This window comes from Tyto alba, unplaced genomic scaffold (assembly GCF_018691265.1).
Source record: "Tyto alba isolate M040663 unplaced genomic scaffold, T.alba_DEE_v4.0 Super-Scaffold_19, whole genome shotgun sequence".
NCBI lineage: Eukaryota > Metazoa > Chordata > Aves > Strigiformes > Tytonidae > Tyto > Tyto alba.
In genome coordinates this window covers 4741249-4756174 of record NW_024881281.1, presented here as the reverse complement: position 1 = coordinate 4756174, position 14926 = coordinate 4741249, and the positions used below count along the sequence as shown (strand labels likewise).

General features: G+C 39.4%; 1 protein-coding gene across 3 annotated transcripts; it reads left to right on the top strand.

Moving 5' to 3' along the window:
- Positions 1-5: 5 nt before the first annotated feature.
- TRPV1 (transient receptor potential cation channel subfamily V member 1) lies at positions 6-14926 on the top strand. Of its 3 annotated transcripts, none has more exons than XM_033004677.2 (17): positions 6-2120; positions 3362-3506; positions 5539-5854; positions 6410-6576; positions 6885-7037; positions 7426-7566; positions 8044-8342; positions 8961-9137; positions 9368-9532; positions 9813-9908; positions 10526-10596; positions 11275-11440; positions 12175-12241; positions 12667-12983; positions 13558-13685; positions 13935-14050; positions 14581-14926. In XM_033004677.2, the coding sequence occupies exons 3-17, from the start codon at positions 5553-5555 to the stop codon at positions 14745-14747; spliced, it is 2532 nt and encodes an 843-aa protein (XP_032860568.1). In that variant the 5' UTR covers positions 6-2120; positions 3362-3506; positions 5539-5552; the 3' UTR covers positions 14748-14926. The 3 variants fall into 3 exon arrangements, with proteins under 3 accessions (XP_032860568.1, XP_009970998.1, XP_042647308.1); XM_009972696.3 differs by having other exon boundaries at positions 6-2363; XM_042791374.1 differs by having other exon boundaries at positions 6-3506.

Genomic DNA, 14926 nt, shown 5'->3' with positions numbered 1-14926 from the left:
GATGCAGCTGGTTTTTTGTTTGTTTTGGTTTGGTTTGGTTTGGTTTTTTTCTCTCCTGGCTGTACAGTGTTGCTTTTCACTTCCTTCACTTTTTCTGGAGTTTTATTCAACATGCCAGCTCACTCATTACAGTGGAAAAAAAAAAAGCTTGCATTTAATGTCCACTTCTGCTTCTGGGTGTACACATTTCATTGCTCTGTCATTCCCATTTGTGAAATGAGGAGTAATTATCACATTAAATTTGACTGAGTGACTAGGAAAGATCCATTAACTTTCTGCATAAAATGATACTTCATGCAAGGCTTGTTTTCCTGGTAGGAAATATGTTTAGAAGGACTAGGAGAGGTGAGTAGCTGTCTGTAACTTAGTCTGATGCTTTCATTAGAGACTTCTTGTCCTTAAACTGTCTCACAATATACATACATATAGGCATCAGACCAGGATGTCAACCTTGTTTGGGGGGTTTGGTGGCTCTTGCACAGAATGAATACCACTTTTTACATGTTGCATGTTGTCTCTGTAAAAGATAGACTACAACTTTGGCTTGAACATTGACAAAACAAATCAAAATAAAACATGGAGGATTATTTCTGTGGCCACTCAAATCAGGTGTAGTGGACTAAGGTCAGCGACATGGCTTGCCCAGTACCGTGACTGGAGATGCATGGAATGCAGGCTTGTATCTGAGTGGAAAATACATCTACAGGATGTGAGGTAACTATTTTTCTTATTTGGCATACATAATTATTTTACACTTGGTTTTTGGTTGGTAGAGTGTATCACAGCCTCTCTGAAATAGTCAGAATTTGTGATAAACTGGATGAGCTGGCAAGCTCAGGGTTACAGAAGCCCAATTCTCATCTCTTTCATCTTTGATTTCCCTTTTAAGCCCAAACACAATTAACATTTTGAGAGACGGTCCACAGCAATAGTTTGTTTTTGTAATATAGTGCATAGCTATTTTAGTGTATTTGATCCGAATGTGTTTCTGATTCTGCCCTTCATGTATTTCATCAAATTGAGTTTTAATATGGCAGCTGCCAGGCTAGACTCTAATCTGTTTTTGATGTTAAGTATTGTTCATGCGAATTCCCTTAAAATTTCAGAGTTTTTATCCCATGCTCTTAAAATGTATTTCTCTCCCCCACTCTTTATTTTAATGTGAAAACATCTATGCTCTATCTGTCTAAAACAAGATGGACATACACCTTTTTTGCTTAAATGAGATTGGGAAGCAAGTGAGATAGTTTCATGTTATCTAGATACTATTTCATTACTTAGAAGCATAAATTTACACTGAAATATGGGCGTGTATTACTATCTTGCACATTAGCAACATCAGGACTGACTCATTTTGTAGTGAGAAAGCTGTTCTGAGATGTTAATTACAGAGATGGATTAATTTCCATCTCCTTCCACCCGCCCTTCATGCATCTATTCCATGCTGTGTTTAGGGAACTCTTAGCATATATAGGAACTACAGAGAAAGTGTGGACTAGATTAAAGTTTCTGTAAAAACTCTGAATTTGTTATATGTTGTTTTCCCTTTTATGTTAATAAAAATTATTTTTGTATCTGCAGATCCGCTTTTATTTTTATTGAATAACTGGAAAGAGCTCAATACTATTCCAGCATGCTGGAACCATGAAATCAAGTGATATTTGTTTCCAGAAGCTGGTAAAATTGTGGCCTGGTTTTAGATTCTGTTAGCAAAGGCAAGACTATCTCTGACCTTCAGATCAGCTTTGGATACACCTTTAAGATCTCTAGCACATCTGATGTTTTTCCATTTGTCGTGATGGAGAGGGCTCTTAGTCGGTAAAATCAGTCTCAAGCACAGAAATCGCACAGAGCCTATGCAGCATGTTAGATGTAGGGCCAAGAAAAAGGAATAAATTCTTTCTTTATTACTGCCCTATTTTGATAAGCGTTCACATCTCCTTATGAGCTTACACCTTTCAAGTAGGTCCCTGCTGAGATGGAATATGATACATCCAACAGCTGTTGCAAAAATCAATGGACTGCTGCTGCTAAGAAGGAAACATCTTCACAAGAAATGCAGGTCAAGGAGGCTGATGAAGGAGGCATCGAAACTCAGAAAATAGCAGAAAGTTGCCAAAGTGTGTACATCAGAGCACAGTAAGACTGAAAGGGGCTGATGCCTGGAATGGGAGAAGAGAGAGAAGGATCATTTGGCAAAAGGGACCAGCAAGAAGCTAGAGACTGATTAAGGGAGAGCCTCCACTGATCCATATAGTTTTCTTACTGAGTCTCTGCTTTGGAAATTGTGAAGGAGTTGATCATAATGGTGAATGAGATGCTCTGCTCAGCAAAGCTCCAAGAGCTAAGGACCAGACTGACTGGTGATCTATACTTATGCATTAATAAATAAGCATTTTATTTCTTTTGAGTACAATGCCATAGGGTGTTTTAAGTAGTATAATTAGTTTGCTGTTAAATAGGAAAAGATATTCTATTATAGATAGATAGATAGATAGATAGATAGATAGATAGATAGATAGATAGATAGCAAGACTAGAAAGTTAGTTACCTTTTGCAAAACGTGAACCATAATTTAATTGAATAATTTTATAATATAATTTAAAACCTCAGGAGTTAGAAGTTTGGAGGTTGCTTCTAGACTAATAGCTACAGACTGTTGGCTCAGCCTGCTGGAAAAGCTGTTCCTCTAGACTAGTTTTTGGCAGAAAGATCTTATGTAAATCATATATTTAACAATATATGACACAGTTCTTAATTTAAAAAAAATTTTTTTTTTAAATTTTTTAAAAAAATGAGAATTCTTTTTTTCCTAAAGACAATATTTAAAAGCTGACCATTACCTATATATTATTTAAATAAAACGCAGTAAGAATATGCAAAAATTGAATGGTTTTAGAGCTTTTTGTCATTGGTTCTCCCTAAGATCTGTTCAGAATCAGCTTATCTTTAAAGTACTTTGTGGGGCTTTACAGCAGCCACCCAAGAAAGATGTCCAGAACGATGACTGATCTCAGAGAAGAGCTGTGGCATATTTTAAAAAGTTTTGTAAATTGAAATGAAACTGTGACCCACAGAAACAATTGTTGTCTGGTGGTTTGGGGTTTTTTGCAAGCTTGAGTATATTTACGAAGAGGAAGTCTGAAGAAGAGTATCCATTACTAAATGCAATTAAAGGCGAGGGAAAAACAGCAGCAACTTACTGCAATTCTTGTAAAGAGCTTTGCTAAACTCCTGGGAATAGAAGCCACTGATGCTTCTGGTTCCAGAATTGTTCTTAATGAGCTTATTATTCTATTCTCTGTTCTCTGGTGAACTTCCCTTGATTCTAAAAGTCATCAGGCACATAACACTTTTGCAGACAAATGAAGTGGAGAACCAAACTCTGAGGGCTTTTCAGTCTGGACACCGTCGAGGAGGAATATCTGGCACCACATTCCTATAGATCAGAGGGTGTTTACTGACACTGGATTATTTTGCGGAAGACAGGATTTTTTGCAATATTTGTAAGTTCTGCATGTATATTTGAATAGCATGGTTATTAATTATTTGTAAACTCTGTTGTTTATTGTAAGTTGTAATATGGTTAGACATTCTATCAAAAATATTTCCATATCTCATTTATTGTATCAAACTTCAATGTACATAGGATTCAAAGAATTCAAGTAGGTTACGCATTTTTTAGGCTATATATTTTTTTTTTTCTTTAAAGAATCCTTCCACAGAATTTTGAAGGTTATTTCCCTTGAAAATTTGTATTTTTGAGGAAATGTGGCTTTGTCTTCATTATCAAAGATATTACCAACTGGGTTTATAAACAAAAGCACATATAATGAATAAACTAGGCTTGAGCAAATTGCCAGCATGACAGGATTGAGTCTATTTTGCAGATTTTTAATATTGTACCTATTCTGTGGAAAATAAGTGATTCCATTTTCCATAGCCTTCTCTGACATTTTTGGCTCAATCCACATTAATTTAAATTAGACAAAAAATTAAAATCATACATAGCTGTATTCCCAGTGTAACTTTTTCCATTTTTTAATAAAACTATTTTAATAACTTTTTCAGTGAAGTAATTGTTTTTCTGTATTTGCAGTATCATATTCCAAATTTAAATATTTTTCTATATATAATTTCTTATTTATAGAACAGTTAATGAGATACTGTGTTATTCTTTCAAAGTGATTCTAAGGACACAAAGAACTTGAAAGGTGAGCTCAGAGGACATAGTGAGTTAAACTGCAGTCATTAGTATTTCTTCTATACTACTCTGTTTTGCTTCCAGTAACCCTAATGTGCAAGTTTGCAAATTAATGTTTTCTTTATATGTAGATTGTACAAAATGATAGAAAATGTAAATGCCTGACAAAAGTTTATTTCCTATCCTACTTGCACAGGAGAATGTAAGTGAACCTTAATGTAAATATTAACTAGTCCCATAGAACTGAAAATTTAACTTTAATGCACACTGTAGTTTTGCAGAGAACTGCTCAGAATATTTTTGTGAAGAGAAGCAATATTGAAGTGTTGATGTTGTTTTCACACTGAAGGTATGGAGAAGATTACTGACCACTGTAATTTAGTTTATAATTGAAGGCTTTTTAAAGATTTTATAACATTCCTGTGCTCAAAGCTGTAAGATTTCCAAACAATCTAGGCTTTCAGGATATGTTTCTAAGCCTGCTCAGCTCTCTCTAAAAGCCAGCTATGCAGCAGTTCAAATATGATGCATTCCTGTCTCTAGTGCGGGAGTTCCAGAATATTTTGTATTCAGTGGCATGAAGACCAATGTTTGTCTGAGTAAGCCAGTTCGATAAGAAAGCACCAAAAAAAAAAAAAAAAGTCTGCTCTACTTTCAGTATAGTATATTTGTTAACTTGTGTCACATTCTTTGTGGTTGTAAATCAGACGAGATCAGATGTGTGGTCTTACAGTCATCCCTTTCTGTTTCTGTGTCTCATGTTTGAGGTGACACTCATCTCCCAAGAATCACATGCCACAATTTTCATCTAGCACTGCTGTAACTTTGGTAAAGCAATTAAGTGATAATTTTTCTATATACAGGAAGCCATCTGTGCTCAGCATCACTGAGATACGGTTATGGCATGAGCAGGCTTTTTTCACCTCTGATATAATCTTGAGAGTATATTGTGGCACAAACCAGTTAGTAAGTAGAGAAGAAAAGCAGAGATCGTTCAGGTTTGAGATTGTTCAGGCTTTAACAATAATTGGAGGAGGATGAAGCACTAGTTTTGAGCAGTAGTCATCAGCTCTGCAGTGAGGTGGCTGGCAAACAGGATGCTCTGGCTTGCTTTCTCCATTCTGAAACGGGTGAGGGCAGTGGGGACAGTGACAAACAGCATGGAGGTAATAACCTACTAAACTGTTCCAACTCTGGGTACGAATATCTGTCCATCTGTCTCACTTCTGGGATGAGAGCAACCAATCCATTCCCTGCTGCTTCTTGAGAGTCATCAAAGGGAACTCAGGGACCCATAAAGTGCTGACTTGAGGTATTTGTGTCATTCCTCACAGACTGCCTACTCATCATGTCTTCCATTCTTGGGAAGATGAAGAAATTTGGCAGTTCTGACATGGAGGAATCTGAAGTGACAGATGAACACATGGATGGGGAGGACTCCATGCTGGAAATGCCTGACAGCTTCCAGGGTTCACTCAGCACCAAGGTGCAGCCACCCAAAAGCAACATCTTTGCAAGACGTGGGCGGTTTGTGATGGGGGATAGTGACAAGGACATGGCTCCCATGGACTCCTTTTACCAGATGGATTACCTGATGGCACCTTCTGTCATCAAATTTCATGCCAATTTGGAGAGGGGGAAACTTCACAAGTAAGTTTGTCTTACAAGATTTGGTTGTAATGAACAGTTTGACAGCTGCAGAATGTGTTTCTTAGAGCAGTATTTGTTCTCTCTGCATGAGCATGCCTGTTTTTTCAGTTTCACTATTTTCTATGCCAAAATAAGGGGTGTTGCATCTGAAAGTGATGATAGCTGTTGTCTCTTGGCATCTCTAAAAAATTCGGGCCATGGATATTTTTGCCCCAAATTAGTGGTAGGCCTTAATTCCCTTGCTTGAGACTGTTCAGTGAATGGACATCACTCAGAATGAGAACATGGGATTGCCTGGCTCCCAGGCCTGCAGTTAGACTGCCATGCTTCAATGCCTCTTTTAAGTCTTGTTCTCAGCCATTCAGCAACAGATACATAATTTTATCAAGACAGTTGCTTGTAGACTTTGTCGATCTTGTAGACTTTGGAGATCCATCTTTACTAATACGTAGTGCTTACTACTTCATACAAGCAAATGAAAAATAGTATTCTGGTAGTTTAGAAAAAGTCTGCTAAATATTTGACTTTTAAGTAACTGAAATTTACCCTTGTTAGGCTCTTATCTACAGATTCCATCACGGGCTGCTCAGAAAAAGCTTTCAAATTTTATGACCGCAGAAGGATCTTTGATGCTGTAGCCCAAGGCAACACAAGGGACCTGGATGATCTGCTACTCTACCTTAATAGAACCTTGAAGCATCTCACAGATGATGAGTTCAAAGGTACCCTTTAGTGTCACATACATTAAGTTGCTGCCTTCTTCTTCCAGTAGTGCTCCTGACATGAGCAAGAAAACATAATTGTGTGAAGTGTCTGCAGGAGGTCCTCTAATAGCCAGTACTTCCTTACTGATTGGGCAACCCATTGATTGTAAGGTTACAGGAGAATTCAGAGAAGTTGAAATTTTCTGCGAAACCCTGGATGAGTTTTCTTGTCTTTTCAAAAGAATCTCATTAATTCCTGCATGCATGGGAGTAGATGGTAGATTTGTAATCACTTCTATATAGCAGCATTTTTTTGTGTGTTATAGAGCCAGAAACTGGGAAAACCTGCTTACTGAAAGCCATGCTGAATCTACATGATGGGAAAAATGATACCATTCCCTTGCTGCTGGATATTGCAAGGAAAACTGGAACTCTGAAAGAGTTTGTTAATGCAGAGTATACTGACAACTACTACAAGGGTAAGAGAAACAGCTGATACAGTGAATACTCTTGGTGATAAGACTGAAGATAGGGTTAGGCAGGGCTCTCAGTCTTCTGCATGAGGCCTTATGCCTGAGGATGCAGCATCCTGAAGTTCCAATGTGTGATTAACAATCAATGCATTTGTTCTAGGGCAGTGTTTTGTTAGATGCAATATTGTGCCATTTTTGATATATAGTGATTTAATAGCAAGTTCAGGGGACTTGCATTTGTTGTCTGTGCCATCATTTTTTGTTCAATTCTAGAGCTTTTTCTGCAAAGCTCTCAGTTCTGCCATCTTACATGGAGCTGAATGAATTGTGGTGCCTGAAAGCTTTCAGTCTGTATTAAATGTTGAAGATTTCTGTCTGATGAGTGTCTCTGTAGGCCAGACTGCACTTCACATCGCCATTGAGAGAAGAAACATGTACCTGGTGAAGCTTTTGGTCCAGAACGGAGCAGATGTTCATGCAAGAGCCTGTGGGGAGTTCTTCAGGAAAATCAAAGGGAAATCTGGCTTTTATTTTGGTAGGGGTGAGCACAGTATGGGCTTTATTGATTGAGTTATTCTAGCATCATCGCAAGTGCAAGCTGTCAAATAATCCTGTTTCTGGGGGACTGGAGGCTCAGAAATACCAGATGGGCTGTTCCACCACTTAGTCCAAATATTTACTCCCGAAGGCTGAGATTATAGAGTAGCACAGTTGGTAGTTGATGGTGTTCAATGTGAGCTTGGTGTCTGCATCCCTTTGTTTTCTGGACACTGTATCATTTGAAAGGTTGTAATCTTCTGCTAGCTCTCCTTTCGGTGCTTTTTTAAGCAGCCATGTTTCTGTGAAACCAAAGAAAATGTGATTCTAACAGCTATCACAAGAATTGGTGCTATATCAGACGGAGAAATACACCTTTTCTTCTCATGGTGAAAGTTGAAAACAGCACGATTTTCTTTCTGTTTATGAATGTGTAGTAACGGGCTTTCTGACCACCCCCATTGCTTGCCCATAGGGGAGCTGCCTTTGTCCCTGGCTGCCTGCACCAACCAGCTCTGCATTGTGAAATTTCTCCTCGAGAACCCCTACCAGGCAGCCAACATCACCGCTGAGGACTCCATGGGTAATATGGTCCTGCACACACTGGTGGAGATTGCAGATAATACTAAGGATAATACCAAGTTTGTTACCAAGATGTACAACAACATATTGATTCTTGGTGCCAAAATTAATCCAATCCTGAAGCTAGAAGAACTCACCAACAAGAAAGGGCTGACTCCATTAACTCTGGCGGCCAAAACAGGGAAGATAGGGGTAGGTGAGCAAATGTGTTTCAGTGTCCTATTACTGTTTCAAGTTATACAGAGTACATGCAAAACACTTATGTAGGACAGATTTTATCACTACTTATTGTTGGAGCCTTTTAGTTAAGAGGAACTGATGCTGCAGTCTAACATGCAAAACTGCATAGTCCTTAAAGGCTATGAAGCATGTGTGTGTCTGTGCCCAGCTGGCTTTATTCATATACCACTGGTATGCAGTGCAGCTCAAGTGGAAACAGAAAGTGGGTCTGTGCTACCATCTGAACCACTAGAGGCCTTGTACTTTAGGCTGGCTGATATAATTCATCTTCTGGCAGTTGCCATTCAAAATAACTGTAGGCTCAGAGATAGGTAGCATACATCTCCGCTTTTCTCTTGCAGTTTTGAAACAGATAATGGCAAGTTGTGAGCAGTGTTTGTATTTCTCATCTTCCACCATCTAGTGAGAAAATTGTATTTACTTCAGACTTTGATCTCTGCAGTGCTCCAGTGGTTTGACTTCAGCACAGTTAAACTAGGAAGAAATTAGCCATCCTGTCTTGTGGAGATACTGAGGAACTGGAAGTCCACTAGCACTGAAATGTTGGTTATATTCTTCTTTTGCAATTAGATTTTCGCTTATATCCTCAGACGAGAGATCAAAGATCCTGAGTGCAGACATTTGTCTAGAAAGTTCACTGAATGGGCTTACGGACCTGTCCACTCATCTCTTTATGACCTGTCCTGTATAGACACATGCGAGAAAAATTCAGTGCTTGAGATTATTGCCTACAGCAGTGAAACACCAGTGAGTATGCACCTCCTTGGCATTTTATTCACAGGCTGGGGGACTGTTGGGGAAGAGCTCCAAGTTCCACAGAGTGCATCTTTGCCGTTTTATAGAAATGAGGCATTCCTCCTCTCCTGAGTTTAAGGGTACTAGAGGGAACATTTGCTGAAGATTAATATAATTTGCTGGTTTCAAAGCCTAGTACATACTGGTCCCATCAGGGTTCTCCTATTTCTTCTTCTGCTCAGAACCGTCATGAGATGCTGCTGGTGGAACCCCTTAATAGGCTGCTGCAAGACAAGTGGGACCGGTTTGTCAAACACTTATTTTACTTTAACTTCTTTGTCTATACGATACATATCATCATCCTCACCACAGCTGCTTACTACAGACCTGTAGAGAAGAAGGAAAAGGTATGTTACTCCTACCATATATCAGGGGAACCACCCAGTGTGTTATATCCCAGATCTGCCTCCCATTTTATTGTGTGATCCTAAAATCAGAATTTTCCTTTTTCCTGAAGGTAGGAGGGAGATTTGGCCCTGCTTGTTTGTCAGTCCTGTCCCCTTGCTGCAACACATGCAGAAACTTAACCTGTTCCCCTGGAAATGTAGTTGCTTTCACCTGCTGGTAAGGCCAAGTCTTTCCTATCCCCAGTTCTGCTGAACATATCTATTTTCCTGTCTTATACAGCCTCCCTTCACGTTTGGTCATAGCACTGGGGAATATTTTCGAGTGACTGGAGAGATCCTGAGTGTACTGGGAGGTCTCTATTTTTTTTTCAGAGGGGTAAGATATTTGAAACTTTTCCTTTTTGCTGTTTGGGTATATGCAGGAGAAAATCAAACATGCCTTTCCTAATCATTAGCACTGGCTGCTGAGATAATCCATGTTTCAGTCAAGAGCTACAAATCTTTTTCCTTGGCCTGATGACTAGTTCTCAGGTTACTAATGAGCCCAAAGGCTAAGATACAGTTTTATCTATTGTATAAAAAAAGACTAGCCTTAGAAGTTGATGAGTATCTTGGCAGTTAGCCTGGCCAAAGCTTAAGAATGGAGTATTGCAAATATCTAGGCCTCTATTAAAGATTACCTATCTTATCTTAAAGAGCTCTGCTTCCTCTTGGCAGCCAAGGGAGAGTATACAGTGAATCACAGGTCCTCAGACCAGTGTCTGAATAGGTTGTTGTCTTCAAAAGAGACACCAGATGAAGGAGAAATCAGGTGTTACTGGAAGAGTCCTGCCTAGATCTTCTGCCAGTGTTGGTTTTGAGCTGTTTTTGTGAGGTGCTTTATAGGTACCAGCTCCGTGGTATAGGTGCTTAGTTGATGGGTTCAAATGGGATACTTAATCCCTCCGTGGATGCAAACCTGGTCTTCATTCCCATTTTTTTTTTTTTTTTCAGATACAGTATTTCGTGCAGAGGCGCCCATCATTCAAGACGCTGATAGTTGACAGCTACAGTGAGGTTCTTTTGTAAGCTCAAATATCTTTGTGTTTCAGCATGAAACAGATGAGTGCTTGAGATCTGTAGCTTTGTCTGAAGCCACTTGTAATAGGTAGATGCTTTGCTATAATTTCCTGGGTCCTTCTACTTGTCAGTGGATATCATAGCACTTGAACAAGTGGGTCTAGATCAGTAATCTCCTTTGGAGGTAAGGCAAATGAAGTTTCTAGAAGTTCAGTGACTGTCATGCAGCAGAGTTAGGAATAGATCTCTAAGTTGGACTCGCAAATGAGTGTATGCGTTGGATGTGCAGAAATCCTCTCATTCCTAAAGGGAGCTTTGCCTCTTCATAATTTGGGCCCTTTCTCTTCCCAGCTGGAGTGCAGCTGAACAGGCCAATTTCATGGGTCTGTGGAAAGAGAAGTACCAAAGAAATCAGTAATTTTAAGGACTTTTTCTTCCCTCTGATCAGGAGGAAGAGCAGGGATGACACTACAGAAGTTTATATGTGAGGAAACTGGGGATTTTGCAAGAGGAACTGTAGGATTTGAGGAGGGAAGGAATGAAGGGAAGAGAGGAAGCGTCTGCTAAGGCTCCTTTGTGTTTTAGAGAATCCCTCATTCTGCTGTATGCCTCATGGGGCTCCTCTGTTCCCACCACCTGTGGCCAGCTGAGCACTCTGCATTCAGACCATGCTTGTCTTTCAGCTTTGTTCACTCCTTGCTCCTCCTGAGCTCTGTGGTGCTGTACTTCTGTGGCCAGGAACTGTACGTGGCTTCCATGGTCTTCTCCTTGGCGCTGGGCTGGGCTAACATGCTGTACTACACCCGTGGCTTCCAGCAGATGGGCATTTACTCTGTCATGATTGCCAAGGTCAGTCCAGTGAGTGGGTGAGGAGGCCAGCAGAGTGCTCAGATCAGGACACTGCTGTCAGCCCCACTTCCAGGAGAGATGTCGCCATATCTACCTCCATGATGCCACTGGGAAATTTCATATCACTCTACTATACTTGGCCATTATTTTCTGTGTGAAGTGATAAAATTATGTTATGTTATGTAGAAAAAAACTCCTGCTCCTCATCCATACATTTTATAGCAGTCTTATTATTGCCTGCCATGCTTCAAAATAACTACAGTTGGATCGGCTTGGATGAAAGTAGACTGAGAACAGTGCAGACTGGTCTGGTGTGAAATGGCACAGCTTTCTACCAGCTGGAAATTTCTTTAGGTATAGTTTAAATGTTACCAAACAGAGCAATTAGCCTAAGAGGCAGTAGCTGGCTAATAAATGTCTATATGGGATGTAAAGAGCTAGCCCAAGAGGGGAAGAAAGATGCAACTGTTTTAATGTGGTTTATACTCACAAAGATGAAATTATCTGTTGTGCATATGTCTTGCATATGTGTGTAAACTGTTGCATGAATAACAGAGAAAAATGTTTTCTATATTAAAGTTTATTATCTCAGCAGGATGAACAATAGTTTAATGTGTGAACAGCCAGTTCACTGCAAATGCCTTCTTGAACTGAAGCAGTATTTTCTACCAGGTTTTGATGCTGTTTATATTCAAGTTTCAGCAGTATGAAAATATTCTGTTTCCATGTTACAGATGATCCTTAGAGATTTATGTCGCTTCATGTTTGTCTATCTAGTATTCCTTTTGGGATTTTCTACAGGTAATATCATACTCGGAGTTAACTTTTTGTTATCTTAAAGAATCTCAGAAAATTTTATTTTTCAAGTGGCTTAGACTTTTTGTTTCCAACTAGAAAGTAAAAAATTAACCTAATTGCAAAAAAAAAAATCTCTTCAGAATAACAATTATGTATAGTAATTTCATACAACTTTTCATCCCTGGGTCTCAAACTGCTTTGCAAAGTTGAATGGAAAAAGTCATCCTGGTCTATGTAGATAAAACTGGGACAACACCTTCCGAGAGGGTGTCAGTTATGGGGAATATTTTATAGAGCAATTTCACTGGGGACAACGTACCATGAGGATAACATATCTTACCTTTATGCTCATTTTCATTGCTTGCAAAGGAATTATGATCTCCAGTTGTATTTTCATCCTGCATATGTTGATTCCTCTTTTGCAACAGCTGTGGTGACTTTAATTGAAGATGACAATGAGGGGCAAGACACAAATAGCTCTGAATATGCCAGATGCTGCCATATGAAACGAGGCCGCACATCCTACAATAGTCTGTATTACACCTGCTTGGAGCTTTTCAAGTTCACTATTGGGATGGGGGACCTGGAGTTCACAGAGAACTACAGGTTCAAGTCTGTGTTTGTCATCCTTTTGGTTCTCTATGTCATCCTTACATACATCCTCCTGCTCAACATGCTTATTGCACTGATGGGGGAAACTGTGAGCAAAATCGCACAGGAGAGCAAGAGCATCTGGAAACTCCAGGTACATTGGTTCTGTGAGGCTGCTATCCAAGAAAGAGGGTGGGGGTAATCATAAGAAATGCAGAGAGAATCCTTAGAAACTGGCATGTTTCTAAATAACGAGTTTCTGATTTCCTGAATGGTTCCTAAAAGAAGTATATTAGTTCTTCTTCCATGCATATTTGATGTTTTGCCTGAGAAGATGTTCCCAGTGTTCCACAGATGTTCAGAATTTAGGAAAAGAAGTATTTGTAATTAGACAGAATTATTTGGGCTTTTGATGATGGAAAATCCTAATCAGACTATGAAGACAGGGATTATGCAAGGGGAAAACCAGTTTTTACCCAAGTCTCAAAGGCACATCAGTTTTTGTTTCAGGTAAGAAAGAGAACTTCATAGTTCTAATTGCAGGGCAGTAATTCAGCATTTTTAATGACATATTAACAGGGGGTGATGTTTCAGAGATGGTTACAATGCCTGCTCTAAGATGGTGACAATGATAAAAGCTCAAGGTTTTTAAAATAAAGGCAGAATTCGGGATTTGTATGACTTTGAAACAGCAGCCTCTCAGTGGTCTGCTTTCTTTTACCTGATAGAGAGCCATCACAATCCTGGATATTGAAAACAGCTACTTGAACTGTGTGAGGCGCTCGTTCCGGTCTGGGAAGCAAGTCTTGGTGGGGGTCACACCTGACGGCCAAGATGATTACAGATGGTGCTTTAGGTAACCTGTTTGTATGTCAAATGAACAATTTTTATAGACAAACAACATTAAGGTATCTGGTAACGTGAAGCAGAACTTTCCCCCTGGAGCACTCTGAAAAGTAGTGCACTAACTGTCTATAGTAGCCAGTTTAATCTGTTTCCTGGGTCAGATCTGAGGCTTGAGAGGTGTCAGTCTGTGATATAAACTCATCCTGCAGTTGTCTGGTGATCCTTAGAATAGGTATTGGTTTTGTTATTCTCTCCCCAGGGTTGATGAAGTGAACTGGTCCACGTGGAATACTAATCTGGGCATAATCAACGAAGACCCTGGGTACTCTGGGGACCTCAAACGAAATCCCAGTTACAGTATTAAGTCTGGCAGAGGTGAGGGCTTCAAGGACCTAAATCCTAGCATCGGCTAGACACTTGTGACAGAAGCATTTATTAATTGTTAGAGGGCAGTCAGTTTTATGCACTTAATGATAATGGCAGCAGCTAAGTTAATGGCATTTTAAGTCGGCACAAAATGTAAAGGATTAAGCGTGCTCATTATTAACAAAGCAGCTTTACTCTCTGAAATAGAAGCCCCATAGATTCATCATTCTGACTGTAGATCTTACAAGGCAGATATGTGTAAATCCTGAGGAGATGGAACGGTATATGATGGCAGCCAGATAGCCAAGAAGATACTTCGGAGGTCACAAATGCTATAGTTCTGGAGCTCGGCATCCAGCACAGAAGTATTTAACTATGATCCATCTCTGCTGTACTTGCCAGCTGAAATATGGAAAACTCACAAAGCCCTTTCTTCCCACTTCTTTCTTCTTCTTTCATCAGCTTCCTATTTAGACCGCTTGTATATTTTCTTCTGTTTCTGTGGAGTGTAAAAAATTAACCATTCCTTTTCTTTTTAGTTTCAGGGAAAAACTGGAAAACATTGGTTCCACTTTTAAGAGATGGAAGCAGGAGAGAAGAGACTCAAAAACTGCCAGAAGAAGTCAAATTAAAACCTATTTTGGAACCTTATTACGAGCCAGAAGATTCTGAGCCATTGAAGGAGTCACTTCCAAAGTCAGTCTAATCTTATTTTATTTTTAAGAAGAAGGTTAATTCTAGTTGCCTGTGTTGGTCCTCACAAGCAGGGCAATTAGAGTACGTTATTCATACGAAAAGGGATTTTTGGAAAAAGGTCAGAGGACTTAGGAAATTACTGTGTGCAAGGATTTATTAAGTGTGCTAAATAAACTACTTGTTGTTTAA

Bases quoted from the DNA above. Each gene is read 5' to 3' on its own strand.
- TRPV1 (XM_033004677.2), top strand. From the start codon at position 5,553: ATGTCTTCCATTCTTGGGAAGATGAAGAAATTTGGCAGTTCTGACATG. The intron at 9,138-9,367 runs GTGAGTATGCAC...TCTTCTGCTCAG, and splicing joins CCTACAGCAGTGAAACACCA to AACCGTCATGAGATGCTGCT. The intron at 9,533-9,812 runs GTATGTTACTCC...TGTCTTATACAG, and splicing joins CTGTAGAGAAGAAGGAAAAG to CCTCCCTTCACGTTTGGTCA.